The sequence below is a fragment of the Gavia stellata genome, chromosome 2 (assembly GCF_030936135.1).
Source record: "Gavia stellata isolate bGavSte3 chromosome 2, bGavSte3.hap2, whole genome shotgun sequence".
Classification (NCBI taxonomy): domain Eukaryota; kingdom Metazoa; phylum Chordata; class Aves; order Gaviiformes; family Gaviidae; genus Gavia; species Gavia stellata.
This window is the reverse complement of record NC_082595.1, coordinates 8,834,838-8,862,818: the sequence shown is the minus strand read 5'-3', so window position 1 is coordinate 8,862,818 and position 27,981 is coordinate 8,834,838. Positions and strand designations below refer to the sequence as shown.

Sequence of the window (27,981 nt, the reverse complement as noted above, 5' to 3'; positions counted from 1 at the left end):
CTTCTGCTCATCCTGCCACTGCTGGCTTTGCAATTGATTGGTACCGATCTCTATGTTCTGCCTTTTTGATATAAATGCTAATCAGCTACTTCTCACTACCTTCTTACTTGATGCAAATTTGGCAAGGACCCCAGCATCCAGTTGACTGCACTCTCAGGAAGTGGGAGGGGAGCAAAGGGGTTGAGGACTTTTATTTTCTCTTCCTTTTCTTCAGGTTCAGAAATGAGAACTGTAAGGTGTGCTGGCTCACACACATAGGTTAATGGTCTGACCACCAAATACCTGAGAGTATTCTCAGTATGTCAGCTTTGGGAATTGAAAATTGAATAAGCAGCAACAGCAAAGTTCCTTTTCACTCCCCTGCTCTCTCTTCTTGTCATCACATACGATGACTTTCAAAAGTCAGTAGCTTTCTACTACTTCTGCTCAAAATGTAAAATGAGGTGTTTACCCTCTGCCCATGACACTCCAAAGGGTGGGAGTGAACCAAATCCCCAAAATAACTTAAACTATCACAGAAAACTAGCATTTCCATGGTACAAAACCCATCAGAAATTAAGCCATGGAATTATTTAACATAAAAAGCTCATTTTCCTTCATTTTAGCAATAAGATTAAAAGCCTTCAATAAAGGAAAATCTAGGATTCAGAATACACACAGTGTTTTATAATTTGATTTTTTTAATGGACTCCACTATGCACATGAGCTTTTCGTTGACACGTTTGCATCCTTTATATTCCTTATTCTATTTCATATATCTGTTGACTGAAATGCCCTTAATTAACTGCTTTACATATGTTCTTTCCCTTGTAACACATATTCCGGTTATTTATTGTCAAACACAATAAATGGGTTGAAAACTGTGTAGGTGGAAAAATGAGAACAGAGGAATGCTCATTCTAATTTTAGATCAAAGAATTTATCAACTCAGAAATAAAAGTGCTACTTTGGTTTAAAATATGTATACATACATAGCCAGCTTTTACATTATGTTTAAAAACATTAAATCAAACATTCAAAATTCTGAGGGAAAAAATGAAGAAGTTCAACAGAGCAATATTTAGGGAGTGTACAGGGAGGTGAAATCTGAACCCTGTTCAAAGGCTTACTTGGTAGCACTGGAACCTATGTTTTCATTTGACTCCTGAGAGAAAACACAGTAACTAATCTTTTGTTCATCATCATGCCTTAGGAAAAGTTTTCTTGCAACACAAGAAAATACAGTTGCCACCTTGAAAGAAGGCAATTAAGTCTTTGCAACTCTGAACAATACCCTCTGCAGTAAAGTACAGCTTCTTTGCACCAATAAGTATATGATATATATTTATTTGCATGTTAAGAGTAAATTTTTAAAAATCAGCAAAAAGCTGAGTAAAGAAAGATGCCTAAATTCACTGAGACTAGAATGGTACTTCCAAAGACGAGGTAAAAGCAATAGCAGCACTTTCAGCTTTGCTTAGAAACAAACGCCCTGCAAAAGAGTGCTTTTTTCACACCATTATATATGGCATATTATAATAGAATCATGAAAGGACTACAAACTGCTGTGCCTGATTGAATATGTAAGCATTTGTAGAGCAGTCTGGGTAAAAAGCTGCACAGGAAAATGAGTCAAGGATTGTGGTATAAGGGCCAAAAGAAATTAATCTCCAGCTCTCCATACAGAGCAAGAATGATCACATCAGCAGTATTCTGGCAGAATTTTCTCATGTGCGAATGGTTAGGGAGAAGGGAAGAAAGGCAGCCAATTCTTCTTTCACTCTCATAAAACTCAGGCATGTCAAATAATTCATCTGGACTTTTTGATGGTTTGCAATATTTTGTGACAAACATTCACAAAGAGGATGCGACCAATGCGTGTCTTTTCTACACTGATTAGATGTCAATAACCAGCACAGAAGTGGACAAATTTTATCAGGCTGTAGCAATTCTCTCTTGTACCCACCAGTCTCAAGGGAAGACTCTGCAAAAAAGTCTAATGAACTGCTCATAGATGTGCTGCTACACCACTCTTCTAAAAATCCACTCATTACTATAAGTCATAAAGTTAAAATTTTGAAGTTTTTAGTATGTTAGTTTGCACTTTAAAATACAAATGAAGTTACACACTGATCTGTAAGTGGGCATGACCTACAGATGTACGAGAACTGAGAACCTATGCAAGGGAGAAACACTACACACCTACATGCATTTCTCACCAAGGGTAAATAGGTGAACAGAACAGGCATAAAGTTTTCATGATCAGTCCAAAGAACTGAGATGGGAGTAACTGTGTTACAGTAAGTTCTACCCATCCTGTAAACTATCTACATAAACAATACTTCGTTTGATGAGTAAATATTCTGATTGATTCAATAGATTAATTTGTGATTCAATGGATTAGTTTTGGAACTCTCTACCTCTTGGAACTTAGTGACACAACTCGCACTTTGCAGAAAGACAAAAATCTTGATAAACTGCATAAAACGGTAAGTTATGCAGTAAAAGTGTATTCGGTCCCATTTTTGGTGTATTTCCTTGAAAATTATCATTGTGACATGAGAATTAATTTTCATGAGTAGAGTCCTTATTCCTTACAATTCCATCTTCCACAGGTCAAATTAGGAAACACTTCCTTCAATGATGCCTTCCTATTTCATGTAATTCATTTCAGCCTTTAGTCCCCAGCCTTATTAATCTATTCTTTAATGCCTCTTAATCATTTCTGCCTGCTCTGCTTCTACTGCAGCAGTCAACTGATGCTTTATTGAGCAATACAGTCTCCCCCATTTTATCTCCCCGTACACACTTTCATAGTCAAGCATCATCAATGTTCTTGTATATTTCACTATAAAGCAGTGATTTCTGTAAACTACTCTTCCTCTGATTATTCATTACAGCTAAAGTTGGTTTAGGTTAACATTTCACCACAAACCATGGACATGCAAATCAGCATTTGTTTTCATTTCTCCTATACCTTAAAAAATAGTCCTAACATGATAGTTGTGTTTTTCAAGTGGGTTTTTTTTTTTTTTTTTTATTTCTGTGATGCTGGCAAAAAGTATCATCTTCAGAAGACAGAAAATTATAAATTAATTTTTATTTGTACTACAGAGTATTATTTTCAAAAAGACATTGTGCTTAATTTGCATATGACTCAGCATATGCACAAGTCCTGTGAAGGTACACTGAATCAAACTGGGCATGTATTTGTACCACTATAGAACCAAGGATGAAAATGCAACAGGATCCACAAGAGGTTACTGTTAAATGAAATGCAGTAACAAGAGACATCATATGAAAAATGCTAGAGATTGTTTTATGAAAAATGTTTGGAAAAAAGAAGAGACAGGAAATGTGGCAACAAGCTGAAGAAGTTCTATCTCAATTCTCTGCAGAACAAGTTCTACCTTTAAAATGTTTTTTAAATACATTTCAGACAAAGAAGCTGTTTCTTCCCTATTCCTAACAAAATTTGGATTTTGGCAATGGACAGGACACATGTCAATAGAACGTGAACCACAATATATCTTTAATATATGTTCAAGCCTTTAGACACTTTTCCTGCTTTTTTCAACATGCACGTTTTGAAAGTTAAGTAGATTTACTATTGGACTATGTCTTGCATGTCAAGGAGGTCCATAGGCTTAAAAAGCATAGCTGATGGTGTTCTCTTTTCAGCATCACTTTGTGGGTTTGTTTTTTTTTTTTTTTTAAGTGGACTTCATGAATACAATGGGAGCTCGATCCTTGTCTTATTACAGGGAAAACTAGCTTAATTTTAGTTCAATTACAGGCTCAGCTTATTGAATTTTCAAAATCTGTTAGTAATTTTAAGACAGTATCAAGACCTTCAAAAACACTCAAAACCTGAATGTTTTAACATTACTGAGTGCACAGATACCGGTTAGTATCCCAAAACAACTATTGACTTCTGAAAATTCATACAGCATCTTTTATGTTTGTTGCTGATCTAGAGGAAGAAGTCTTCAACAGTATATCTCAAGTTGCTTTCTGTGTTTTCTCGGATTTCAGTCTCTGATGTAAGTCAATTATCATTTTGAAAAGGCTGAACTTAAGCATTTTCTCTAAAGTAGTTACCATCTAAATACACTTTGTAAAAATCTTACTGCTGTCTACCCAGCTGATTAAAATGTTTTGTTGTTTTTCCATATTGAGGATACTTACATTATCACACAGGAGGCTCTGATTTTTGGTGCCTGTTGCGTAACAGTCACAGGGTTTGCAAACATCAATGGCTGAAAGATCTGCACCTGCTTGTCTGTAATGGAAATCCTTGCACAGCTCACAGTTCCTACCTGCATGAAAGAAAGGTTATGCATTATGGCTTCCAATTCATTAAAATTAGCTGTATAATTCAAAATTAAAGACTCTATTCCTTTGAGAGAATTCTATAATTTTCAGGACGTCCATTTTAATGCACCTTTCATCTCTACCTGCCAATTTAGTGATCCAGAGCATATGAAACAATGAACCTGTTACAAACTATGTTTTACTCCATTAAACTTCCATCTGTTATATAATACCACACTTATATAAAAGCTGTGCCATGCAAATGCCTATACATTTTTTGGAAAAATTATCATTGAACCTGAAACTTTTCTTTTTTCCCTTTACTAGACAAAGCCAAGAAAACTGAAATAGAAGCGAACTGTTAAAAAAAGTATTCAAATATACTACTTACCCAGAATAGAAACCTTTACTCAATAAGCAAGAAACTGTCATTAGAACAAAATTTGACAACATTTTTAATGTTATCTGTTAAACTGGTTTAATTAGAAAGACAATATTCTGGATTTAAATGCTCTAGCTCATGTAATGGAAACAGCTTTGAAACTATATGTTCTAATTATTTATTAGAATGTGTTTTGCACGGAAGATTTTATACAAGATTGGATCACATTTTAGCAGTATTTTCCCGTAGCTTAAGTATTGACATAATTGTAATTACTGCACTATCTGGGTAGTTTAAAAATACATATACATGAGAATTTATTGGAATGTCAGCCATTGAGCATTACTAATTTCAGCTGACACAAGACTTAGCCAAAAAGTGACTGTAAAACAAATAGTCCATTCTCTTTTCTGTGACTTACCAACTGTGTTGTGTTGACAGTTATCACACACTCCACCGCTACCTCTGTAGTGTTCCTGAGGAAAAGGGTCCATTGCTAAGTCATAGTGGCAGCTTACTGCATGGCTGTAACATTGACAAGGTTTGCAATTATAGGCATGAACTTGGTCACCTGGACGAAAAGGCTTGTCATTGTACAATGGCATGCAGCGGTCACACTGAAATAAAAAAAATAAAGAAAATAGTTTCTTTGCCTTACAAGAACACTATTATACCTCTATATTCATGTTTTGTTTTATGTGGTTCCCCCCATTTAAATATTACAAATGTTGGTTTCAGACAAGAAGTGAGAAAGCATATAGAGAAATAACAAAACCATTGCTTTTCTTTTATTTTTAATTTTTTAAATTTACCTTAACTACAGATTAAAGTCAAGGAAGGCGGGCAGAAGAATAAAATTTTAAGTATTAGCTACTCAACACAGGCTAACATCCTGAGATTCAGATTCAGTTAAACCTCTAAAGATGCAGAATGGTGCCCAGAAGGGGCACAGAAGACACATTCACTTAATGCATCCATTTGGATGCATTTTAAACAATGTCTGTTATTGTAGTTTGTAGTATTGTAGTAACTGTAGTTTGTACAGTTACCATTTGATCTTGTGAGTGAAACAAAAGGCCTCCTATGACCAAATATGTGATGTTGTACAGAGTATCTGAAATATCAGCACTTCCTAATGTGCATTTATCTCATGAAATTTTCAAGACAGAAATTTTAAACAAAAAACCATAAATCTCTACATATATTCAACTCTGTCAAGTTATATTTTAAATATGACAGCAATGGAATACTAGAATACCAGGTGCATTTTTTAAATAAACATCTAAACAAACTGTCTTGGTTTCTTCAATTCTTTTCAAATTTATTATATGCAAAGACTAATGATATTGAAGTCCTTAATTAGCTTAAATCCAAACCAGTAAAAATATTTTTAAGTAGTTCAGGAGCACCTCAGAAGCTCATTTTTTATTTGGATGAACTCACAATACTACTTTCTAAGTAGAGCTTTGTGAAGAATGTGAAATTGAAATAATCTTCAGTTCATAACAGACTCTACAAAACTTCAAGGAGAAAATTGATTGTTCATCAAGAACTAAAACCAAATTGGATTTCTTAAAGTTAATGAATGGATAGCATTTTGGACAACTACATTCTTATGGTGAACAATCCAACTAGTTTTTATGAAATTGGCTCAAAACACGGCACATGTTGGCACTGGAGAGATGTTTATTTAGAATAATTCTTTTAATTTAATTGGCATTACTAAAAGTTCATTCACAAAATACTGGTACCTTGCTTGATCTAATTTGCAATTATAATTTCCATCTTTCAGAAGGAATTTAAATGCTTCAAAATAAATGGCTTCTGTAAAGTATTTGGGTAACATCTTTCTTCTAAAGGTCCAGAAGTGTGCTTGTTTTTCTTCATGGCTACTATTCCAAGCACTATTATAATTACTTAGGCCCAGCGTGCCCACATGACCTATACGCTGACAATTAGGAAACTACACTGAAGTTTCTAAACTGTTTCACTCACAGGTGATGCTGGGAAAGCATGGACTGTGGGTAAAATGAGAAACTGAATTAAAAAACATAAGCTTAAGATAGTCCAAGAATTGTGAAGCAGTCACAACTCATAACAAAAGCAACTTGGGAAAGAAAATGAAAGCAGAAGAATTTATCCACTGAAATTTAGTTTTAATAAACAAAATTAACAGTAAGAAGTAAGATAACAACCACTGCAACTTTTTGCAATCTGTTAAAAACAAAACAACAAAAGGCACAACATCACCACAGTGAGAAAAAAAGGAGGTTTCAGGATTAAAATTAGCAGGGCTTCACTTGAGACCTTGAACTCTGACCCTTGTTTATCAGAAGAATCACTGCCTAAATTGTGATTAGCCCAGTTTAAGTACACGGAGGGGAACACCTTGACCATGACTGTTACACAAGTTACACAGCTTAAACTTACTCAAGTCCTTCCCTTGTTCACATCCACCTTTCCTCTCTCTAGTCACTCCCTTTGTCTCTATGTTGAGGCAAATCAACATTACACAGCACCAGCAACATGAGACAAGAGGGTTCATTCAGGCATTGCACAACTTCAAAAGTGCAAGAAAGAAACCAGAGCTTCCAGCCAAACCGTCCCACTGATGCAGCTTCCTCCTCGCATGTCTACGGAAATATGTCCTCCTTGAAAGGAAAACCGTACCGGAATTGCTACCAACCTGCCAGCCCTGAGATTCCATTTGTGCATGGCCAGTCACACAGCTGCTGAAAGCATTCATCAGTTCAGTTCAGTTTTAATCTTACATCAGTTACTCATGCACACCTGTGCTTGTACCTATTGTTAAACTACACACAAGCACTAAAGAGTAAGAGAGAAAAAGATGGCATCTGATTACATAGCACACAGTCTCTTTGAACTACCATGTCTCTTTTTCTATGGCTTTTAAAACTTCAACAAAACTTTTTAAAAGCCTTATTAAAACAAGTTGTCATTCAGAAGTTGACAATGTCTGTGAAACAACTGCTGTTCTAGCAGTTGTCACACCTGTATGCATTAAAAAATGTGCACTGGACCCTCACCTCATCCTGCTGAGTTTGTCACACCTTTATTAGGTTAAGAACTGCATTTAACTTTCAGACTGGCTGTGTTCAACTTTCACTTTTGGTAGTATCATGACATATATATGGCAGTCCTCAGGTCTTCGTTCACCAAATGTAAACTCTGCATTTGCCCAAAGCATAGTTATTGAGATTTTCAAAGGTTGAAAAAGTTGAATGTTTTAGAATGTTCAAGAATGTTAATTCTTGACAAAACAAGCCTTTCTCCATAACCATAAAACCCACAAACATGCAGATGTCCTTATTCCCAGTTACATCTAGGCCCTTCAGAAAAGATGTTAAATATATGGCTTTTCCTATGGACAATAACAAACATGTCCTCTTGATATATAGTATCTGAACCGCTCACCTTCTGTGAAAACAGTTTTCTGAGAAAACATTACATGGAGCCAGATGGTCAAAATACCTAGGTCATCTTGGCCCAATTCGTTAGTCTAAAATGATGATTAAAAACTTATTTCTGATAATGAATTCAGGATTTTTTAACTGAAATTATTAATAAAAACTTAGCTTCTCAAAATTCCCGAATCCAGCACACTTACAGAAAGATCACCAGTGACTTCAACCTAAGCTTTTATGTGCCAAGTTCCTTATTAGTCACTAAGAATGCTGAGGACAGTGCCTCTGAAGAAACAGTCAACAACTATTCAAAGAAATACTTCAGAAGGCAACGGTAACAATACTTTAAGACTTGCAATAAGTCATGATCAACTAGAACCTTCTACTCCAACACTTTTAAAATATCCCGCTGCTTGCCTCTGGGTGGCACCTTTTTTTCTTTTTCTAATGTTATATTATGTAGAATTTATTCCTTTTTTTCTTTTCCTAACCTGTGTAGGAGTTCCCATCTCACACGCATCAGTCAAAGTTCAGTTGCAATAACCAGTGTACATACACACCTGTAATACATATATTGTACATATGCTTCTATAATATACATACGTCATTAAGAGTACACAGATTTAAAAATCCACTGAAGTGATATCAAGGTTAGAATGCCACCTTCCCAGGCATTTCGAAATGCTGTCTTGTCTTTGAAAAACTCCATTATGTGTGTCACCCAACCATGTTTGTTTATGCTGACCTGTAAGTGTTGGCTATAACAGGATAGTTAATCACATACTATTTTTCCCTTCCTACAAGATCCCAGTCTGTACCCAAATGGACAGTATACTTTCACTCCATTTAGCTTCATTAGCCAAATAAGTATGGCTTCTAGGCAACATCTAGTCCAGTGCAGCTTAGCCCTGCTCTGAAGACAGTTGTCTTAATTTCCCCACGGCTTTTCCTCAGCACCGTCACTACTGCATTTGACTACCTATCAAGACCGCATGTTAGCAGAGCTTAGAACCGTATCTGTCTCTTATGAACTTCCCAAAGACCAAAGAGCTTTTAAACTCAAAAGCCAGATTTTATTAGGAAAAAATAAAACTAGAACACTCTAAGGGACTCCAAGTGACTAAGGAAGACAGAATGGAAAGGAAGAGTGTCTTACAGGGTTCCATCATAACATTCCACGTACCTTAAAAGGGTGCAACATGATTTTAGAAACTAAGCACAGCCATAACAGATGGTTTACAAATGCCATATGCCAAATAGCATTCTAAGAAAAGATACTACTGCTGCTTTACAATGGCAAAGTGACTGACAAAGAACCTGACTGGCAAAGAACATAAGATCTACCATTCTGAATGCCAGATTCCAATAAGGGGACACAACTGAGATCTCGGACACTGGCACAGATGTTGTCAGGCAGCATAAGCTATATTTCTACTCAATTCCTTTTTTATTTAGACTTTTTTTGGTGAAGTTACTTGAAGCCACACTAAGTTCTACAAAATCAAAGCATATGAAACCACACTAATTCTGACAATCAGGCTGCTCAGTAAATTAATTCACACTTAAATTCTCCAGGATTAAAATTCAAAGCTATTTTCAAATCAGGCATCCACTCCATCTAACTCTCATTTAGACTCCTACCCTGTAGGACTTCTGTAAAACAAAAGAGAGGGAGAAGGTACGTTTTGCAGCTGATGAGTTCGGCATGTTTTCTGTTTTACCAAAGCTCTGACTTGCTCAGGATATTAAATTGTAACAGATCTTGTGTTTATTTTTCCCTCTTTCTACTTTGTCTATTTGGAATAAGCCTTTGAATACCATTCTCCTGTAACATTAGAGAGTGCTGTAGCCACAGTTACTAGGTATTCTAGGATTAATTTCACTCTTCTGAGGAAGCTATTGCATGGGATTTTTTTTTTTTAAATAATAGTTTTAGTGGGGTAAAAGAAAAAAAAAACAGATTGGCTAATCAGTTGGGCACTTATATGGAATATGTGAAAAATCATAGAAATTCAATAAATATATGTGGCACTATGATTTACAACAGCTACTTCCAACAACAGTGAAACACCAGCCCAGTTGTCTCTCAGTTTTCTTTCACATTAAATGAAATAAATACCCTGCACAGTAGATAAACCCCTGAAAATTATTTTCAAACTGGAACAGCCTTCTTAATTTCTGAGAGGTAACAATGACAAACATAATGCTAGTTGCCATCTGCCTACCTTTTAAATAAAACTTACAAACGTTAGATCAAAATGTATAAGGGATAATGACCACTTCACAGTTCCTTCGGCACGTCATCACCTGTGCAACAAATCGTGGGGTATCTGACTGAGACTGCAACAAGTTCTTTCAGTATTTCAGCAATGCTTGTACATGAATTGTTTTAGAAGCCTGGATCTTTGAACTGTGAAATTACATCAGTTTTCCAGGGATGGATTCATGGACAAACCCATAACTTCCACAGACATGTCAAAAGTTATGTAAAATTTTCAGGCAGGTAAGACTGCTAAACTAGGTGCCTTTCTGCTTGCTGTTTCCTAAAACTCCAGTCAAACAACTGCCTGCTTGATTTCCCTTCTTTTTATTCTGATATAACCAGCTTCCTCCCAGGCCTATCCTCGGGATACACAAATTATAGCACAGAGCTTACCAAACAGTGCATTTTTTGTTAGCTTGCTTGCTTCTGCAAGCTAGAGGTCTTTGTTACTGAGTGACCACTTACTGTAGTTAATATTTACAGCTCCTCAGGTACTATGTATCATTAATTCCAACATCTAACATGATGATACAGATTGACCTTTAACTAAGATTTAGATAGATTCTTCTGTAACAACATAAAAAGCCTTATTTAACCAATTCTTGGTAAATCAACAATGCTATATCCAGTTTTCAGATAGCAGATGGTTAATTATTAGCACAGAAACCTCTGAAGAGCTGAAGCCTTTACTGTATATCCAGTCACTCTCTCATTTCCATTCATACCCTCTAAAGCATTTACCAGAGTTGCTTTATTTATTTAAAATTCTATTTTCTATTATTATTTCTACAATTATTCCTGTATATTTTGCCATTGCCCTTCTCTATTAAGTTCTGTATGACCAATTTAAAGGAGGCTCTGAGGTTGTAAGGTAAGGCTGACCTTGTTTGATTGTTGTCTTTTTTCATGGGCAGTTTTTCATGTGACATCATGCAAAGTTTTTGAACATACTATTACTCGTGTCTATAAATTAGTCTTTGCATTATAAATGTTGCCAAAATCTGCACTCTACTCTTGGTGCCTCCATTTCTGTTTGTAAAAGGCAGAGCTATTTCCCAAAGCAGGACACAAGGCATTTACAGAACAATTTGTAAATGGAGAAACTGGACATTTTTTTCATGAGAGACAGACTCTGCGAAGATTTATTTCCTCTTCTTTCTTAATGTGGCCCCTCAACATCTGCAAGTCCTTCTTAAAGCATTCCCTTCTTCCCACTATCTCAAATTTCATAGCAACATATTTCTTCATCAAAACAGAACTCAGTAAAAAAAATCCATTTGGTATGTCAAATTTCATAACATGGTGATACAACTAACTAAACTAAGATTTCCATTCGTAATGAATTATGCAAATTTTTAGTTTCTGGTATTGCTTTGCTGCACAACAGCTAACCAGATGTATATGCCAGATAAATCCAAGATGGTAATTTTAGTTGTATTAAGTGTAAATGTGACAAGGACATACTCTGCCATATGTTAAGGGCTTGTCAAGGGATCTCTGATTTCTGGTGCAAGATACTAAAAAAACCCCAAACCAAAAAACCTTCTTATACCCTCCTCAGTTGTGGTGACTTACTCACTGCTAGCACAGGACAGAAGTTAAAAAAGATTGTTTGCTGACAGTGTATTTTCTTCTCAAAAAAATTTGCCCCCTCCCACCCAAAAAAGTTTGTTTGGAAAGTTCATTCATAAAATGCTTAACTGAATCAAAAATAATAATAATAATAATAATAATAATAATAATAATAATCTTAAAAATGCCTAATTCACTGAGGTGGGAGCCTGAGAAACATAGGTGCAAGTCTGTAAGGCAGGGTTTTATCAATGCCAATGATAGTCAAAAATCAGGAAAGATTTTGGTTTTGCTTTTAAGTGTTTGCCTTACAAAAAATCAAAACCTTTAAGCTGTTTGGATTTCATGTAAATCCTTGATAAAATTCAAAGCAGTTAGTGATATATTTGCAAATATTAATTCTATTTTATTAATACTTCTATTTTATTTTGTATTCAGTAGATACTGACATGGTCATTAAAGAATGAGGAAAATAATTAAACAACATTCTTATTCTACTCTGAAATGCTTAAATTAGCTGTATTCATTCAATTATAGTTACAATGCACATATGCCAAATCAAAAACATGACACTCATTGGAACAACCCATTAACATTGACAGAAAATATCTGATAAGTCAGATACATCATTAAAATGTATTTGGTTTATTTTCACAAGGTAGCATAAGTCTTGCAAAAGTGCTTCGTGAACTTCCAGATCTTATTAAATATTTATAATTAATCCCTACAAAGTAACATTTCACAATGTGTGTTCTAATTAAAGGGACATTGTCAGTTTGAATTTTTTTTCTAATTTGACCCATCTAAAACCTTCAAATTTCTGTTCAAATCCCATTTAGACTGTATATCCTACACTTCTGCTTAAAAAACTAGAAAACTTAGATCACCTATGTTTCACATGATCGTAAGCGCAATATCAAATGCGCTCAGGTTAACACTTCTTGTTCTGTTCTAGCACGGACTGCTTGGGGGTTTTTTGATGCGAGTTTAGTCTCCCCTTTGCTACTGCTGTTGCTATTCCATAACCCCTTCTTAATTTTTAGAAAGCCTATTTCCAAAAAGCATAAATGTAGCAAGGAATACAACACGTACTCATGATGGAAATCTAACATTCAGTGGGATTGCAGGATTCATTCTTTTGATGTAACTAATTTTTTCTTAACCTCAACTTCTTTTCTTTTTCTTTCTTGGGGCTTTTTGGGGTTTTTTGAGATAAATAATTAATCTAGGGACAGAATCTTTTCCATTATTCTAAGCTCTCCTCTACATATTTCTCTAGAAGACCATGACTTATACTAAACATCCCCATTTTGGTTCTCCCATGGCCAAAAATTACAAAACTAGTAGGAAAATTGTAATTTTGCAACTTGGTAAGATTCAACTACACACTACACGTCACAAAAACCCTCTTTATTGAGAAATGCTCTTATTAAGAGCAGAGCAAAGAATGTATTTTCTAGATTGTATCTAAATTTTTTAATATGGCCTTTTAATTAATTCCAAGAAACTTAACCTTAATATCAACTATCTGAAAACACAGAGCAATGAAAAGTAATATTAAGTTTGTTCTTTTATTAGAACAATCATGTTGCTACTACAGATTATTTTAAAGATAACCAAATGTCATATATGACTGTAAAAAGTATGGGAAATTGACATTTCCAGGCTGTCCTTAAAAAAATAAATAAGATCAAAGCTCAGTTTTCAATGTTTTAAAAAGCCACTACCCAATTCACTGGTTAGATCAAAATAATGAATAAGACCCCTAAGAAAACAGCTTCCAAATAAGTAAGTACAGGCATGTCTCAGTATTTTCTTAACTGTGCTCAAATATGCAAGAGACATTTAAAATCAAGACCAAAATGGTTTAACTCTTCATATCTTAGACATATTTTGTAAAACAACTGCATTAAAAGACCACCTTCTTAGCTGAAGTCAGACACTACAATCTACAGATTTCCCAAGTATCTACAGATGTTCCAAGTATCAGAAGGTAAATGGTAGTGTTTTACTTTGGATTAGGCATGCAATTTTGAAATAAATCTCCAGATTTTCTGCATTTACTGTGCTTTGGTTTGCATCATGGAGCTGTCTTGGACCATTTGAACTGTTCCCTTTCAAATGAAACTAAATTGGAAACTGAACTCCAGGACTGTGCCTACTATGCTCCATCTACTGAATGAGTCTGGAGCCCACACGACCAGATTAAAACTACTGTAGAGTTAAAAAAAAAAATCCCTGAAGCACACCTGCTGTGAACGTTGGGTCTTCAATACCTTTTCACTCTACAGATCATTTGCTAGTTGCTACAGCAGGTAGAGCCATAATCTTTATCAGATGCTGACGTTCTAAATTCAGGTTTGCATCTAATGTTTGAAAGTGGCATAATCCACTAACAAGAAATCAAGTCCCTGAACACAGCACTCCTGACGGTCTGTGGCAGAACGGCTTTTAGCAGCAGGGCAGAGAAGTTTTTGTGTCCTTATTTAATACAAACCCTCCTATGAAAAGTTTCTGTGTAAAAGCTGGGACAACACCAACACACATACACACACTCTTTCCCAGGACTAAAATGCCAATTTTGAGGCTGTTCATAGGTGACATAGATAGACAAAGGAGATACTAACATTATTTCCTTCTGTATAGCTTTCCTTCACGCACAGGCACCTATACAGTTCCATAGCTGCGTCGCAATTGTCAGCATGGCCATGACAATTACACCTGAAAGAACAATTGGTAATGAAGAAAAAATTAAAACATGGAAACACATCTGTTCAACAATACATAACATGGTCACAAAGACAATTTTGTGTATTACATAGTCTGGTTCTTTATTAAGAACAAATAAACACCACCAAAGAGAATGTTCTTAAGTGCAGTAACCTACAAAAGGCTACTTTGCTCAACATATTTTTAACTACCAACAATTGCTTTCCAAGAAAATAAAACCTAACATGTAGTAGAGCTACTGTTACCTTATGCAATATGTAATGAAATCTATATTTCAGTATACAACACTAATATGTAAAACTTTATTAAACAAATGGCAAGTATTCATTAATATTAAGCCTTACAGTGTGGCTATAGTTTTTCAAGAAATCTTAAGCGTATCAAGCATCATTTTCTAGTTTAACCCATTTTGATCTCAGTTAAAATGTCCATTTCTTACTAAAATAAAATCTTTATAGAGTATTAGTTAATAGGCAATAACCATCCCACTCTACCTGAAGGGCTGCTCTTCTGGAGGCATGGCATAGCTTTGCAAACTACAGCTGAAATTATTTTACTGTTACATAGTCACCAAGATTATAGCTGTTTTAGTAAAAACACATCTAAATCAATAATCAAAATGTATTAGTAGTGCAGAGAATTTTAAGGTAAACGTGACCTCTAATGGGGTGCTTTCTCTCAAAATGAGAACTACCAAAACAATTTCAGGCATAATACTTATTAACAAAAGTCTGCACCATATGCTTCTTGGAAACTATTTCATGGCCAAATTTGCATATTACTTACAGGGCATAATTAGTCCTTTCAACAAGACAGCACACTTATCATATACAATAAAGTTGTCAGTCACAGATAATGTAACACTTTTACTGACAGCTGCCCAGTTTTAAAAAAAAAGCTACAGCTAAAACAAAGAATGAGCTCTGCATTAAGACTGTTAAAATTGCCATGTCTGGGAATCTATAATGAAACTTGGAAGAGCTACTGAAGTAAAGCACAAGCCATGGTTTCAATCATAAGCCTTTGCTTAGAGGCATCGGTAATTCCAAGGGAAGGACTGCTCTTGACAGATTTGTGTAATAAGTATAATTAATTTTAAAATAACATGTGAGCAAATGTTTAAAAAAACCAGTACACTAATCATTTCAAACTTGATGCACTGCTTCAGACCAAATTCCCTTCTCATTCGTAAATGTAAAAGCAGAACGACTTCATTAAATTTTAGGCAGGTCATTATATACTTTGCACAGGTATAATAGTTGGAGGCAGTGATGGGTGGGGGAAGACTTCCGTAACACTTACCTTCCGCTGACTGTAACTTCATTAAGTCCATAGTATCTATGCCTAAAATTTACCCAAGACTCATTAGTATGATACTGGCCATGGAGATGAATCCTCACTTGTGTAGCTTTTACAAATTCTTGGAGAGATGGAGTATTGTAAAAATCATTGTAACCAGGTCGGTGATTTGGTTCCGGGGTAAGAACACTAAAAGTTAGATTACCACGAGAATACGGTGTAAAGCTGTTTAAATAGAGAGGAAGACAAATGAAAATCAAAATATCACATACTTTACAGATTCTATCTCCTAATATCCTTTTTCTCAGAGAGGGTCTCCACTTAACTATACATAGGGGGTTTTGTGATTTCTGAGGAAAATTCTTATGTCAGTGGATTCCCAGTTACCAGAATTCAAGCACAGGGAAAGAAATGTCCTCTATATATCTGTTTTTCCCCAAACTGCCATGCTCTTCTCCAGACCCTCAGTTTCCAATTAAAAGTAAAGCCTCTAAAGGGCAACTTCAAAATATCAATAAAGTGTGACTGATAGTGTCATCTGTAAGTTTTAAAAAAGTTTAACACGATGTCTTTAAGAAACATGAATTATGCTTGAACTACATATGGAAATCATTCAGATGATTAACATGATAATCAACATGCCCATATTGTTAATTATATACCTGCTAAACAATTATATTTTGAATTCCAGCGTCACTGGACTGTATCATCTCATTCGATGAGTGAGCAGAATTAGAAATACACACCACCCTCCACTGAGTGAAGTGCAAGAGAATTTAATGGAATGTAGCAGGATTGAGAGTAAAACTGTATATTTTAAGCTCAAGAAGTAGAATAACAGTCCTGAGAATTCAAGCAAAGGCTGAGTAAACAAGTATATAAAAACTGCACATTTGCACAATTTGGTATGAATCATATCTCATATTGGTACATTTACTAGGCAAAGTTTAGCTACGAGTAGAACTTGCCTCCGCAAGAGGCAAGAATGCCTACTTATTTGCACACCTACATTGGCTCATTAAAAATAGGTATCCTGGCACCTGACATACAACAGTCAAAAAATGTAATTCTTGTCACTTCAAAATGTCCCTGAGCTTTTGAAGGATGAGACTCATAGTTAGACTAGGTCTGCTGAGTCATATGCTCTGTCTTCATGAAGGATTTTTTAATGTACTGTGCCCCTATCCAGGTCAGTCAGTGCTTCACAAAAAATCTCAGTGGAATATATCTGTATACTTCTGTGAGGGATACTGCCCTCTCTTCCCCTCCGCAGAAAGGTAAATAAAGTATTTTTCTTCCATGACATATAGAGCTGCAATGGAATTGTTAAGATGGGTAATGAATGGCAGATGAATGACACCATCTTGGTATAAAAGCACCAGAAGGAACAGCAGAAGGACTGTAAGGCTGATGGCACCTAGATAAGCAGGTCCTCAAGATCTTAGGGCATCTACACCAGCTTCTCAGGAAACCAAGAAAACAAAGGTGATCCTAAAACAAGGGTCAGCCAATATTCAGACTAAGCAAAGACTCAAGCATCTGATGGGGGGATGAAGGACAGTGAGCAAGTCCTAACTTACAGAGATGGTACAGGATGGAGAAACTAAAACCTTAATCACTTTCATCTCCTAAAGGACACAAAAGAGTCCATTCAGTACTAGCATGTTGTCACCAAACCAAGAACCCTCAAGCCATGGTAAGGATTTCAAAGCCAAGGTCACTTGCCTTCCATGTCAACCCAAGGAGTCCTGGCTAGGCCACCAGGATACAAGGACACTGGTGTCTAGATACTGTACAGACGATTTGGACATGTCTTGGCACTTACAAGTATGCCGGTGAGAGAGAGAGGGAGAGAGAAAAAAAACAGTTTTGTTTTACAATAAACTCATCTTCCTGTCCTATAAAAGTCTCAGCAGGGAGCTCTGCTACACTGCTGACACAAATTTGGAGCATTGTTCCAACTGTAACTTCTCTCTGAGTGCACAGAATACTCACCGTTACAGGGTATATTTCTTATCTTTTAAACAAAGCTTTCTGTGCATCAGCTGTACCCAAAATTATTCATTCGTATCACTTCCTATCATCATTTACGTCATAATCAAAAGGGAGAAACAGTGCTTCTTACAAAACATTTATGGAAACAGTTTATACTTAACTCCTCAGTTTGTTTTAGAAAATAGAAAAATACTTATTTCTGGGCTAAAAAGGGCATTACACCTCATTTGAGTTATTTATCCAGGGATGTTTGGCTTACTTAAGAGATTTCCCTTCTCCTTTACCCTCTGCTCCAAGGATCAGCAATAAAGCTCAAAGTCCTTTGCTGAAAAACGGTGTAACTCAGATGACCTTATGCTCCTCTCCTTAGAATACTGAACTCCTGGAGAACAGACAAAGATGCTGACACTTGAAAAGTCTTAGGAAGGTAGCAAAAGTGAAACAATAAAAAAAGCAAAATGCCTACAGCACCTGGTACTGTATTCTCTGACTGATTTCCAGCCAAGTACTAAAGAAGCCTAATACTGACTGGCATCTGAATTCAGGCAAGAGATGGTGCATTTGAATATACATAGTGGTATAGATTCAAATATATATATCTATATGTACACACACGCGTGTGTAAAATTGTAATATATGGTAACTATATAGGCTCTATGGTATATTTATGAAATGTATATTGTATCTATTATATATTTTTAAATTTGCACATGCTAACTGTCTAGTAAAAAGGCTTGCAACGTGTTTCTAAAAAGGTAATGATCCTTCTCACCATCCAAGTTTTATTTTGGTTCTTGCTTAGAAAGATTAGAAAATGTCTAGATACAATTTTCAACCCATTTCTTACATGATTTGCATGATTAATAGTAAAGCTGAATGGTTGGCTTTTGTACTTAAGTTTGGCCTCTCTAAGCTTCAGAACAAGTTGCACTCTCGGAGATCATAAGGAATACTTTCACATTCACTACATAGTTTAAAACAATCTGTTATATCAGCACTTTTCTCCACTCTTCATTTCAATGTTCTGCAATTCTACTGACAATAGCCCGCCAAAACACAAGCATGTAAAATTTCAAAAGTCTAGCTCAAAAATAACAGAGGAATCAATTGTGTCACATTCCTCAATGTCTGAAATCTGATAAAATTGACAGATGACCTTTTGGCACTCTTCAATTGAAAGGTCAAATTTGGAATCTTTTCTATACTCAGCAGCCCATAACAAATGAGTATACCAAATTAAAAGATTCTAGTTAATTTCTATGTCCCAACGAGATGTGTCAGGATGTTACCTGTTAAAAGCATCTGTATTACGCAGATAATACCCACTCATACCTAGGAAGCTGGAGACAGTTGACAGAGTCTGGTTTTTCCAGAGATCCATTGTTATCCATTCCAAAAATACTGCAATTTTTAGCAAAATACTGCCAGTCTTCCCAGTTTAGATCATCTCTCTTTTTCCTTTCAATTCTTATTGCTTCAGGGTGTGGGCTGAAGAACTGCAGTATAATATAGAATACCTACAAGAAGATAACAAATTTATAAACTGATATTAATGGCTAAGTTGTAAAACAATGGGAATATAAACCTTTTTTCTGCTTTACCTCTTAGAGACAGAAAAAGAACTTATATTTCAGTCCACATATTCCCAATTAAAAACAAAGATAACCTTTTTTGTTAAACAAGCTCTTTGATCTCTCAGACATTATTACACAACTGAACTGCTGCATCAGAACTCCACTTTTTCTTGAAGTCCACTTGAAAATGCACTACAAAGTCAAGTACATGATTTGTAACAGTAAAATTATTTTGGTAAAAATGAAGGGCATAGCTTTGTGTTGCCAACTATTTGATCAGTTGTTTGTCTGATAACAGGTAAATTTTTAAAAAATATATATTTTTTTTTAGGAATCTCCCTATTTTTAGCTTGGAATCTCATCAAATACCCTGTGTTGCATTAAAAAGCACTGCACCCAGCATACTGTTTATGCAGAAATGTGTATGTGTCAAATAAGCCGAGTCTTAGAACTTCATAGACATTTGAACTGACTTTTAACTGAAGGACTAATTCTTACTATGTAGCCAAAACCTGTCATCATATTCTTTCCCTTCTCCCCAATAATGAAAAAAGAATAAAAGATAAGCTCGCAAGGATACACAGAAACTTGGTAGAGCCCCTCTTGTGAATGCAGTCCCACTACTGATATGTCCCTCCTTCCAAGACATCCTGACACTCTTCAACAGTATAGTGAAGTTTTAGGTGTGATCTGGCCTCTTCAGAAACCTTGCCTGCTTATTATATTCTCCTTCCATATGCCTCAGGAGGCTAAACTACCACCTCCAGAACATGTATAAACCAGAAATCCCCTCTGATATGTCAGCATGCTGCAGACATGTGAAATTCTATTTGACTGCAGTCAGTTTTCTACCAAAAAGTGTGAAACAAACACCTTAAGTTTTAATAGAAATTAAAATTAAAGTTGAAATTTACGTAAGTGGGGTTAAAAGGGAGCAACCGATTTCTAAATATGAGTGTCTTCACACAGGATATCCACTGTGGTATATCTATTCTAGATTACTGCTTGTTACAACAGCCAAGGCACATCCAAAGTGAATGACATTCTCTTGCCTTTTGCATTGTTTCATGCCAATAAAGGAAGTATTCTTCCTGGTCCCCTAAGGATAACCTCTTAAAGCATAAAGGTTTGAATTTCCTCAAAATTGTAATGAAATGTCTACAAAAATATCTTCCTAGTTTTGATTTAATAAATAGCAAACGTAATCTTATCATTACCTGATACTGTCCATTTTGTAAATCTATTGTGATAGAAACACCATGATCCAGACCTGCAGTATTAGCAAACACAGATGAAATCCAGGCAGTCCCAATGTCATCATCATTGATGTAATACAGAGGATGAGCTTCTGCATCCAACCTCAGCACTCTGTCATTAGTGGTATCATCTGCACCATTAGGGATGCAGTACCTCTGTACCAATGGGTGTACACGGGGATGACTTCCAGGACAGCGGCACTCAGACTGGGTATGCAGATGAGGAAATTTTCCAGAGAATACTTCCAAAATGTCTCTGTCACAGCATATAAAAAAGTAATTACATACATGATAATAAGGACAAGTGCCGCTTTGTGCCTCCAGGCTCACACAAAGTTCAGCTTAGGTTATAGTAGAAGCCCTACAGGCCTGGTTTAATCTCACATAATTGGGGCAATCAGCTAGGAATCAGGCCACCCAGGGTCCCTATGTGGTAAGCAGCAGGCACCTGCAAAAGGTGTCTGTGAAGAAGTACTCTGGCGTTGCTTTCGTTGCTCCGCAGACATATATGGAGCCAAGGGAAATGAGCTCCTTGCTGGGGTGTCTAAACCTAGGTAGGATGAATCCAGCCCTAGATGCAAGGAGAAGAACTCTAACATTTTATTATGGTATCATGCCCGACTCCCATCAGTGAGTTGAACAGTGTTCTTAAGCATACCATAGCATTGGCATATTGCCTGTAACCACAGATGAGTTGAATGTTTGCGCTCAAATCCTCCAAAAAGACAACCTTGAGCAATATCACATTCCACCCTAGAAAACCTGGATAGAAATATTTTCACTTTTAACTAACTTTAATACAAATGGCCACTTATTTAGCTACCCCAGTCTGTGATCACTCTAGTTACTTCTTACAGCCCGTGTCAAAGTCATTGGGTCACTTTAGTTCCCTCTGACATCAGCAACTGGAACAGATACATAGGTAGGTAGACAAGCAAGCAGCTAGATATATGAACAACATGGGCAGGTTACATCTCTGGGGTAAAAGAATGATTTTGTGAGCCTAGAAGATGCTGAATTTTTGAATTAAAAAACTCTTACTTTTCCCTTTTTCCTGCTTTATTAGTAAGAACATAATTTTTGCATACTTATTAAGCAAATAAATACTTGCTAGCTGCCACTACAAATTCCACAGAACCCAAAGTTACAGGACCTTTTAGATAGTCATAGACTTAAATTAATTGATATGCAGGCAAGACTTTCCTTCACAGTTTATTCCAGATAAACATTTTGGACCAAGTTATTTGTGGATATAAAACTACATCTACAAAGACATCGTTAGGTCACAACATTTTGTAAAATACCTTATCTTTCAATTTTTAAACTTTACTCATTTCACTGAATTAAATTGTAGTTCAAAGGATTTGACAAGCATTGCTCTGAAAGAACACAACCAACATGGTTTTCATATAACTTGGAATTCAGATTCCTATTAATACTTTAAATTCACAGTTCATCGCAATGTCCTGCAGACAGCTGAGCTCCTAGGAAACTGCTCTACATCTTATTGAAAGACTATCACTAAGTAGCCTTAAGGTCTGCAGTCATGAGTGTCACTGCATGTAGCCTACCCAGAAGCACCACGCAGACAAATAGGACCTGACTACTTCTGGCCAGCTTGAATTGACTAGATTAATCCAGCATGAGCTGGATAACAAAGGTAACATTTCTTTGTAATGTGCTAGGAAGGGAGGCTGGAGGGCAACAGAAATTGCAGTGGCAACCATAATTTGGCCTCAGGGATGGAGGAAGTCAAAGCAATTGCCCAGGGCTACGTGGGCTGATCTGGCAAAGTCATTGGCAGCTTATGGTGACAGTCTAATATAGAAAGCAATGAACAGTTAAGACAATAGCACCTCGGGGTGGGGGTGTGTGAGTGTGGTGGAGGGAGCATCAAGAATACCTGACATGGACCTTTGATACCATAGGGAAGCTGAAAACAGAGGAAACAAACTGCTAAGCACAGGAGCCAAGCTCACAGCCACAAAGCCAGCATGCTGACCAGTTGGAGTGCCTGTCCTCTTCACTTGGATCACTAGTATTAAAGTGGTCTAAACTGGACTGGCCTGCTATGTTCCCTTCCTCACCCCACAGTTTACATGGAGCTTTGGGAAAGCTTGGCAAGTCTCATCCAGCAGGACTGAGCTTATCAGCACACACTATTATGTCACAATTATGAAGAGTTGATAAAACCTAGTTTATAAGCACTGAAATCTAGCAACTGGATTGATTCTGCAAGAACACTTACTAAGTCAGGTTGTAACAGGGACAACAATAACAAGGAAAGCACATGTTTATTATTGAGTGTTGAGCTTCACAACATATATGCTACATATACTAGCTATATTTAAGCAAAGGTTCAAAAGCAAAACACATTAAGTTGTTGAATTTATTTTAATTCAAGATTTTTTAGATTAAAAGTCATCTTTGAAATGAGGTTCAGTAAACTACATCATCATAAGCAATCATCTAAAGGAGACATCAGAAAAGCACAATACTTTGGGAAAAAAGCATATTGTTATCTATTCTTTCTTCTCACCACACTTCTGGTTTTTTACAAAAATAAAGGTTCTTTACCTGTTTGTAAGTGCCACTGGGTAAAATCGAAAATCTTGCATTCTTCCAACAAATTGCTCTAAACCTAAGAAAATATACTATCAGTAAGTAATCTATTGAGCAGAAGGCAGCTTTGCACTGCATGAGAGCACCTTTAATTCAGTACTCAGATCTCTCTTGCACAATTACCCCTCCTGAATGAAACCATCTTGGACCTGGACAAAACTATTGAGGGCAGTGACTTAATTTTTTTATAAAAAAAGAATGATTTATAATAACTTTATAAGAACATTTTGTACCTATCTCTTTTCTGATTAGAGAGGTGGCACAAGGATCGGCTCATTAGACAGAAGTAATGAGCCAGTCTATGTGCCACCTCTAATTAGAGAAGAGATACAGTAGGTACAACTGTACCTATCAATTTATACAATAAAGATAAAAAGCATTTAAAAATATTCCTTTCTTTTATACATTTATTAGTTATCCAGTATTCAGAACCAAAATCGTAACAAAACACATTTCCAAATACAAGCTTTAAGAAATGGGGCACAGAATTACTTTCTTGCCCAAGAGCACAATAGAGTTGTTTAAGTGACATATAGTTATATTTAAGAGTTAGCTTCAAATTCTGCATGTTCCTGAAGAGCAATAGTCAGTGTTCTTACATCTACAGAGGCAAGAATTTGTGGAGAGCAACAAAACATCCCTCAGCTGTTCTGCAATGATCATGTTATGCTGTAGTACATATAAAATTCTGTATGTAGATGAAGAGTAACACTATCGAGCATGAGTAGAGGTTGAGGATTTCTCATTCTGGTGGTGGTTTACATGAGTATTGATAGAACTGAAGAACATGAACAGCAAGAAATCTTCAGCTCAATTCCTGACTCTGGAGAGGAGTGTAGTCTAGTGGCCATGCACAATGCCATTCTGTAATAGTTTCATGTATTTACTCAGAAATACTATGATCGTAAATTGATGGCCTGTGTCACTTCACAGACCTATGTTTTGGAGAATGCAGGAAAACCTATCTATATGCAGTAACACATAGAATAAGTTACGAACTTACAGGATCACCTATCAAACTTTCCCTTTCAGCCAATCTTTTGAGAAAGCTAATTGTACAATCGGAATTTTTTCCTGCGGGAAGATATTACTTCTCAGCATATAGATAATTTAATGACTCACACACATTTTTTTAACCACATTGTGCGCATCTTGTTTTCAATATTCCAGTGCATTCCACTAAAATACTACAAGGTTTACCTGTGAAACTTTGTCCAATTTGCAGTGTACCATCAGCATCAGTATCTGCAACTGTTCCTACAAGAATCCTTGAATCAAAAGGTGTGTTGTCATCTTCCCAGCCATTCAAGAAGAAACTAATTCTGCTGTGATGCACCTATAGAATCAATGCAAATGGGGAAACACATGCTTCATTATGCAATCACTGATTTCTCTATATGTTGCATCTATCACTGATTAACCATTAATATTACTTCAACCTACTTGCTGTCTTTATTTTTGGTGCCTACTGGAAGTAGATACCTCTTTTCCATCCATCCATTAGCAATCCAGTTAATAAGATCATCGCTCAGATGCACAGAGTATAACATTTCTACAGCGGTTAAATCAAAGAAGAATCTACAGTACAGTGATCTGGTGGGGAGGGGGAAGAGAGGAAAAGGAGAAGGGTCTGTTTCACAAGGTATGAGGCTGGTTACAGCTACTTCACTACTTCAGGCCATGGGCACATGTTACAGCTGTCAGAGCTCTTCTCATACACATCAACTCATACAGGCCTCGAGGGGTTATCTACCATACTCAGGATAACCAAACGCAGCACGTTTCAGCCAGGCCTCTAACACCCCTCCGAAATGCCTCCCTAACCCCAGCATGTTTCTTTCTACAAGGGCTGAAGGGAATGGTATAGGAACTGGCTACATCTGCTATGCACCCAGTGGGTAATTCTCTTACATCAAGGGAACCCTTGGCTAAGAATATGCACTCAGCCAGCACCCCAGGGTACTGTTTTCTGCAAGCGTTTCCTTCCCTGCCAATTCATTTTAAATTTGAGCTAACGTTCATAGAAATACTTTATGGCATTCTCCCAGCTCCACAAAGTCACAAGACGCTGAGCTTTTACAAAATACTTTTTTGGATTAAAAATCCTCATGTTTAGGTGACATAAAATTAGAAAAAGTTTAATAATATCAGAGTGCTTTTCAGCCTTACATTTTACAAAATTCAATACTCATTTAAAAACTACAGGCACATACAAAATGAAAACTGGAGGCATCAGGGCTATAGTCAGCTTCCCATTAATTAAGTTATTATAGAAACTAAGTTCAACTTATTCAAAACTTCAGAACTCTGTTGAATTGTTTACTGGATAAACTTAATCTCATTTATTTTAGAAAGTGATTTATTTGCAAAACTGAAATGACTTGAATTTTAGCAATTTTTAGCTTGCAGAAGGCTTATTTCACATGAGAGCTTGGTAGCCTTCAGATTTTGAAGCATCGTTTTGTTGTTGCCAATTTAGAGTGTTATTTCCATTTTGCAGATATGGATGCCTGGTGAATCGTGTCTACAGAGGCCAAATAAAACTAGAGTGCTTTAGCCTGTCTTGATACTCATGCTAGTCAAAACAAAATAAACCTGGAATAATTGCTTCCATAAGAACAATATATATGTGAGGACAAATAGAAGGTTTACAAGCCAGAATAATTTGTTGCAAAGAGGAAAGCCAGCACCTGAAAAAATAACAGTTTGGAAACCACAATATAAGCACTCACAATGCTATTCCACCAACAAAGTCTTTCAAATTTCAGACCAAGATAAACAGACACCATTATCTATAAATCTGAGCTCAGATGATCAGCATCAGTGCCTCAGGCAACATGAGTGTATCAGTATTTTAAGAAAGAAAATATGAAACGAGATGGAGATTTTTGTTTGGAATTTTGTTTTATTTAGGCTTCACACAAAAAGACGAATTTTTCTCCTTAAACTGCACTTTCAAACATACAGATGCATGCTGAGCGTTATTGCCATTTCCAGATTCAGTCAATATTTCCCAAATTTAGGCAGGAATATTTATTGCCCTTCCACTGCTGGAAATTTGAAGGCTATTATCATAATTACTAAGCCTTGAGATTTGTTCAAAAAGTTATTGCATATGAGTTTCACTACTCAAAATACATCTCTCCATTTTAAATTATCTTTTGTGTTGACACATCAATGACCTAAATACAACAGTTTTTTATTTAATTTTAATTCAAAGCCCTCTAAACATCTGATGCCCTATTTGCAAAAGCCTGAGTAGATGTATATATGGTGGTTACATTGCATTTTTTTTCTGCATCACATTTTTTACAGCCTGTTACTGTCATTTGGTGTTTGACTGTTATCATCATAAAAGATACAGGCTTTTCTACTTTGTTATTTGTAGCATTATCTCATGTTTTACAACATCTTTGCACAACATGCCCGCACATGAAATATAACTAGTGAAAAGTTCTCAGTGGTATTAATGCATAAAAAAGAATGTGGTTCCATCTCTACTGTCTTTACCCAGCCAAAAGCTGATGAACAGCCAATTTTCCTTTATCACATTAGCACAGCCATGAGGGAAACACATTTGTTCTAGTCAGCTACACTAAAGATACTATTACCAATCTAACATATACATGTTTTATATCAGCAGTATTCTCAGAGTATGAGGGAGCCAACAATATATTAACACTAGCATGACAGTTTATTTAAGAAAAGAAAATTGTCTCTGTAGAGGGACAGAAGTTAGAAATGTATGGCTAAAGCTCAGTGTCACTGGTCTAATAAAGGTAATAATTCTTAAGCTTTCTTTATAGCAGGTAACACTCCTGTGGCAGCTCTGTCATATCATTCAAATAAAAATGTTGTCTTTTACAAGTTTAAGAGTACCTTTATTTTTAGTCAGATATGAAGCATGTTTCCGCTTTCCTGTTTTCACTGTAAAACATTTGTAAGTGGAATTCAGAAATGGGCGCACTCACCCCCATCAGCTCCTTGCAAACTTGCCGTCTCAGCTGCAGCTTCTATAGGACCCGACTCTGCCTCCCCCCGTGGTAAGCAGAGCACTCACCTTCGTGCACCCCTACTAAAATCAGTGGGACTATTTATGACTTAAAAGTGACAGAATCAGGCCCTAAATGACCAGGTATTTTTACTTGTTGAAAAGAGGCGACTAACGACAATTTTAAATCTCCCTCCCCCTTCCTCCCCCACCAATCTCTTTGTATTAAATAGGATTTAGAATAGTTGGGTTTAATATAGCACATCCCCAAGGTAGCCCTAAGCACTTTACAATGCTGAATTGGATATCAGTAGTGCAGTGACTGTGTAAGGCAAAGGCAGCAGTCATTATGCATTTGGCAGTAGCTCAATGTAATGATCCCCCTGCTGGTTATTAAAGGGGGTATGAATATCTGACATGGGAGGAAAATGCGGGAGGGAAACCATGTGTGGTATAAAAAAAATCCCAGCGGCTCTCCACTGTGGGAGGAGAGGAATGTCTCAAAGTTTGGTGTCAGTTTAGACTAAGCTAAATAAGAAGGAAGGCTAGCACCGAATTGGCTGTTTGATGTGGTTATTT

At 36.3% G+C, this 27,981-nt stretch overlaps 1 protein-coding gene across 1 annotated transcript in view; it reads right to left on the bottom strand.

Moving 5' to 3' along the window:
• Positions 1-27,981, bottom strand: part of USH2A (usherin) — a 388,501-nt gene that overhangs the window by 327,243 nt on the left and 33,277 nt on the right. The window contains exons 3-10 of the mRNA XM_059835821.1: positions 24,612-24,747; positions 23,367-23,430; positions 20,751-21,045; positions 19,292-19,476; positions 15,968-16,189; positions 14,563-14,656; positions 5,097-5,292; positions 4,168-4,298 (exon numbers count right to left, since the gene is read on the bottom strand). Coding sequence (XP_059691804.1) covers positions 4,168-4,298; positions 5,097-5,292; positions 14,563-14,656; positions 15,968-16,189; positions 19,292-19,476; positions 20,751-21,045; positions 23,367-23,430; positions 24,612-24,747 — 1,323 coding nt within the window. The remainder of the gene's footprint in view (positions 1-4,167; positions 4,299-5,096; positions 5,293-14,562; positions 14,657-15,967; positions 16,190-19,291; positions 19,477-20,750; positions 21,046-23,366; positions 23,431-24,611; positions 24,748-27,981) is intronic.